The sequence below is a fragment of the Peromyscus eremicus genome, chromosome 7, assembly GCF_949786415.1.
Source record: "Peromyscus eremicus chromosome 7, PerEre_H2_v1, whole genome shotgun sequence".
Lineage (NCBI taxonomy): Eukaryota > Metazoa > Chordata > Mammalia > Rodentia > Cricetidae > Peromyscus > Peromyscus eremicus.
This window is the reverse complement of record NC_081422.1, coordinates 18,064,820-18,069,915: the sequence shown is the minus strand read 5'-3', so window position 1 is coordinate 18,069,915 and position 5,096 is coordinate 18,064,820. Positions and strand designations below refer to the sequence as shown.

Here is a 5,096-nt window from a genome sequence, read left to right as displayed (position 1 = left end):
AAATGTTTTGTTTTGGGGTGTGTGTGTGTGTGTGTGTGTGTGTGTGTGTGTGTGTGAATACATACCACATGTGTGCAGGTACCCAGAGTCCAGAAGAGGGAGTCAGTTGTGAGCCACCAACGTGGGTGCTGGGAACTGAACGGGGTCCTTTTCAAAGCACCTGGTGTAAGAAACTGTTGAGCCATCTGCCCAGCCACAAACTCATTTTGATATTTGATATTTCCAGCTTCCAGATATTGACAGTTTTATCTATCACACTAGTTCTAATTAATTTCCCTACAACTACTCCATCCAGGGCCTCTCAGTGGAGTCATCCCTAACATAAGACTTTACCATTGACGTCGAAGCTGAAACAAAATTCCAAATTATTATTTGAGACAGTCACACTATGCAGCATTGACTGGCCTGGTACCCACTTGTGTAGACCAGGCTGGCCTCGACTTCAAGGAGATCCCCCTGTCTCTGCCTCCCAAGTGCTGGGATTAAAGTATATGCCACCATGCCCAGCTTCCAAACAACTAGTATTTAAATGAATGGGATTTAAAAAACCGTCTTTAGGGCTGGGGCTGGGTAGCTGACAGGGTGCTGGCTCAGCAAGCATGAAGCCCGGGGTTCCTTCCCCAGCACCACCTAACCGGATGTGGTAGTAATTGCCTCATTTGAGCACTCAGGAGGTGGAGGCGGGAGGGTTAAAGGTCAAGGTCATTACCCCCCCCCCCCCAGGTTTGAGGTTAGCCTGAACTAAAAAAGAAGAGAAAGGAAATGAAATAGGCGGCTGGAGAGATGGCTCGGGGTGAAGAGCAGTTACTTAACTTGCTACGGGTCCTGGGTCGCAGACTCTCAGCAACCATGTCAGGCAGCACACAATGGCCTGTACCTCCAGCTCCCGGGGACCCAACACTCTTGTGGCCTCACGTGCACATACCCACACCCAGACACATAATTAAAACTCAGTCTTGAAAAGAAAAGAAACAGTCTTCAGATAGACTGGTGGTGTTCCTCCCTCGAGACATTTTATTGAACGTGTTATATTCTGCTACCGCACTGACATCAGAATCTGCAACGCTAGAGGGCAGAACCCAACAACCAGGACGCTCCGGCCGCAAGGGCGACTCATCACGCAGGTCCCCGCGAGTGGGGCCGAGGCGGCACTAATTATGTCTGAAGAGCTTCAGCCCCATCCAGGTCCACAGGTGGAAGAAGACGTACACCGGCACGGTGACCGGCAGGAGCAGGCTGTAGAAACACAGGCTGCTGGCGCTGGTGCAGCCCTGGGGGAAGCCTTCCTCCACAGAGGCCGAGTAGAACAGGCCTGCCAGTGAGACTAGCGGGATGAGGACAGTCAGGGTGGGCAGAGACGGGATCATCCTCCTCCGTAAAAGGTATACAGTATCAAAAACTCGGTCCTTTGAAAAGTTCTGCTCCCGTGCTGCTCCGCGCCTGTCTGATCTTCCCGTCGCCCCAGCTCATTCATCCAGGCATGTGGCCATGCTTCCCGAGGTCCCAAGAACCCCTGCGGCCCCAGGCCGGAGGCGCGGGCTCCTCAGCCTCCTTCTGATCCGATCCACCGTCACATGCAGCAGTTACCAGCGACCGCAGACAACACACATGTCCCCCGCAGAGCAGGGTAAAGGGTTCTTAACTGTATGAGAAAAGTGCAACTGAGTAACAAGAGGAAGGGAAGGAGAAGGGAGGGGAGAGGAAAGAAAGCGGTACAGAGAAGCAGCCTCCAACTTCAGTACCGAGCAGGTTAGAGACAGGAGGATTGCTGGGACCTACAGGTCCTCCTCCATCAGCATCCCTAAGCCACCACGACCGACTAGAAAACAAATCTTTTAAGGGTGTCTTCCCTCGGGAGGCAGATGGATCTCTATGAGTTCGAGTCCAGCCTGGTCTACAGAGTGAGATCAGGATAGCCAGGACTGTTTCACAGAGAAACCCTGTCTCGAAAAAACCAAAAAAGAAAAAAGAAAAGTGTCTTCCAAAGCTGTCTGTGGTGACTCACGCCAGTGACAACAGACTGAGGAGGTGGTGGCAGAAGAACGGCACTTCAAAACACCACAAAGTGTCATCCACTACTTTGGGAAGTAGGCAGTTTGAAAAGCAGGATGAAGGGCAGGTGGATGATCATGTTTTTGTGAACTGGGAAGTGGGATGGGACCTACAAACCTAGATTCACTTCAGACGAACAGACCTCAGCATCTGAGTGGATGCGTCCCATACGCCGAGGACCGGCTGGGGACAGCGCCAGCCCTGGGCCCACGGGGACGCGAAGGGGTACCAAGGTCCCGCGGGGAGCGGTGGCCGGGCGGACAGAGCCGAGCGGAGCCGGACAGAGCCGAGCGGAGCCGGACAAGCCGAACCCGGCCGAGCCGAAAGCGAACCAGCCGGCCGAGCGGAACTGGCGCAGACGCCTAGGGGGCGCGAGGCGGCCGACGTCCCGCCCCCTGCCGGTCCCCACAGCTCCTCGGCCCGTATCTCGGACCTCCAGACCCTGAACTCACCATTCGGGGGCCCGCAGGGTTCCCGGTCCCGGCGGCGCCCAGCCGTGACGGTCTCCGCTCCACGGAGGCGGGGCAGTCAAATCCCTGCGGGGGGCGGGGCGAGAAACCCAGATCCCGCGATGGAACCACCCGCGCCTGCTCATTGGACAGCGCGCCACGCCTCCGCTCCGGCGCCCAGGCTCCGCCCCCGCGGCCTTGAGTGACGGGTAAAGCCAGAACGGCTCCCCGCCGGCTCTGGCTGGGTGTCCTGTACGTCCGTCCTGCTGGGGGTAGGATAGAAGCATGTTTGCCACAGTTTATTCACGGCTTTCCAGAGCGGACAGTGGCGTCTTTCCGCACTCAGAAGCCTTCCCTACTTCTAATGGATAAACCGGGAGCCTGAATCGCACTTGGCATCAGCTGCCAACTGACTTGAGCCTCTGAAGCGGAAGGGAAAAGAGTCTAATTGGTTGTTTTACATATGAATTTGAAATGTCAAAATAATAGTTTGGACCGGTATGATGGCTTAGCGAGTATAGACGCTTGCTGCCAAGCCTGATTACCCGAATTCGGTCCTCGGGGACCCACATGATTGGAGAACCTATTTTCTCACATTGTCCTCTGACCTCCACACATACACCGTGGCACTCCGGCGTGTATTCACGCAAAAGTATAAAATGCAGTTTAAAGAGAGAACGTATCCAGACGTGGTGGCATACACCCCTAATCTCAGCACTCAGGGGGCAGAGGCAGGAGGATTTCTGTGAGTTCAAAGCCAGCCTGGTTAACAGAGCAAGATCCAGGTCATCCGGACTACATAGTAAGACCCTATCTGGGCGTGGGGTGGAGGTTAGGGGGATTCGTGTTCGCAAATGCTGTTCCCGTTGCCAGCCACGGCTTGCACACGGAGACAGAGTGTAATGTCTGAGCCCAGCGTACCGAGGAAGGAGTCTGAGCTTGGATTCTATGCACTACTACACAGGAGCCTCCACCCTTCCACCTTCCTGCAAACGGAAAGATCAGAAAGTTTTTCTTCCTAGAGGTCCATAGTAGTGTAGGGTCCATGCAGTTTTTGTTGGACCACGAGGTGGCAGTAAAGAGCCAAGAACAAAGCTGCCTTATGGACTATACACAGGTGCACGCCTTTGCACACACACACACACACACACACACACAAAATCAGATAATAAACTTTTTAAAGTAAGTATGTTAAAAAACGGAACAAAGCCGGGCGGTGGTGGCGCACGCCTTTAATCCCAGCACTCGGGAGGCAGAGCCAGGCGGATCTCTGTGAGTTCGAGGCCAGCCTGGGCTACCAAGTGAGTTCCAGGAAAGGCGCAAAGCTACACAGAGAAACCCTGTCTCGAAAAAAACCAAAAAAAAAAAAAAAAAAAAAAAAACGGAACAAAAAATTAGGAGCCAGCAAGATAGTTCAAGTGGTAAAGGCACTCACTACACAAGCTTGACTCCTCAAAGTTGTCCTCTGACCGCTGCATGGAGAGGAACACATACACATTAAATAAATAAACCAATATACCTGGGTAGTTGGCAGATGTTGCTACCTTAAAATCTGGGACTTGGGCACCTGTGTGACAGGCTTTTCCTGTGCCGATGCACCATACACACATCTACTCACCCCAGAAAAGGGCCCCACCTCAGACCAAAGTGTGGACACCACCAAGGGTGGTGAACCAATGAGTTGTGTGTGTGTGTGGGGGGGGGAGTTACTTAAAGGAATATGAATGAGGGGTTCCTTACAGGTGTGGAAATGACTCAAAGACAACTGCATCACCAAAGCCCACCACAGCATGGGCGGCACAGAGGCTAGGAGACCGGAGTGCGTTGCACAGGCCGCGGGCAGCTCAGCAGGTTGGAGAGCCTCCTTTCCAGGTGGCTCAGTGGCTCTCTGCTTCTTCCAGGAAGCTGGACTTGTCTGAGAGTCTTCCTTGTAACTTGGCTTGTCTGAGAGGTGTGCTTATCAGTGGTTCATTCATTCATTCATCTATCCATCCATTCATTTATTCACTCACTCACACACACACACACACACACAGACTTGCGGAGTGAGGGCCTAGTGAATCGGGACAGTTTCAGGGACATCCTGAAGATATTTTGAGTTGTTTACTTCCTGTATTATGAGCTTTTCTGCAGGGTTGAATGTTTCATTCTAGGAGGAAACTGCTAAACAACAGCAATCAATCCTGACATCTTCTGAAAACGTGGTTAGTGGCGCTTGTTTTCTTTCCGTTCTGCTTTTGAATTTTCCCCACTGGCTTGTTCATTAGGTCTGTTTCCTCATGTGCTTCATCGGTATACTTAGATGCTTCTTGGCCTGACCTTTTCTGGTCTGAAAGTGGAGGGAGGCCAACTCACAGCTTTGGAGAAGCAGCTGGTAGATTTCTTAGAGGCAAGAGCTGAGAGTACAGCTAAGTACTAGGCAGGTGCTAAGTCCAAAAAAACAGCTCAGAGTCCAGAAGCTCCCAGAGATGTGCAAGACCTCTTGCCATGCCTTTCCAGAAATATTTTTTGTGGGGTTGGAGATATGGCTCAGCCATTAAGAGCACTGGCTGTTCTTCCAAAGGACCAGAGTTCAAATCCCAGCACCTACAGAGT

The 5,096-nt window shown here is 52.5% G+C and overlaps 1 protein-coding gene across 3 annotated transcripts; it reads right to left on the bottom strand.

The window, feature by feature from the left end:
- Positions 1 to 988: 988 nt before the first annotated feature.
- Positions 989 to 2,615, bottom strand: LOC131914806 (phosphatidylinositol N-acetylglucosaminyltransferase subunit Y). 3 transcript variants are annotated; one of them, XM_059267501.1, is made up of 2 exons: positions 2,505 to 2,615; positions 989 to 1,642 (listed from the first exon to the last, which is right to left on the bottom strand). In XM_059267501.1, the coding sequence occupies exon 2, from the start codon at positions 1,365 to 1,367 to the stop codon at positions 1,152 to 1,154; it is 216 nt and encodes a 71-aa protein (XP_059123484.1). In that variant the 5' UTR covers positions 1,368 to 1,642; positions 2,505 to 2,615; the 3' UTR covers positions 989 to 1,151. The 3 variants fall into 3 exon arrangements, with proteins under 3 accessions (XP_059123484.1, XP_059123486.1, XP_059123485.1); XM_059267503.1 differs by lacking the exon at positions 2,505 to 2,615 and adding an exon at positions 2,195 to 2,320; XM_059267502.1 differs by lacking the exon at positions 2,505 to 2,615 and adding an exon at positions 2,170 to 2,302.
- Between the last annotated feature and the right edge of the window lie 2,481 nt (positions 2,616 to 5,096).

What these genes read in the sequence shown, in the direction of transcription:
- LOC131914806 (XM_059267501.1), bottom strand. Translation starts at nt 1,367, where the DNA reads ATGATCCCGTCTCTGCCCACCCTGACTGTCCTCATCCCGCTAGTCTCA.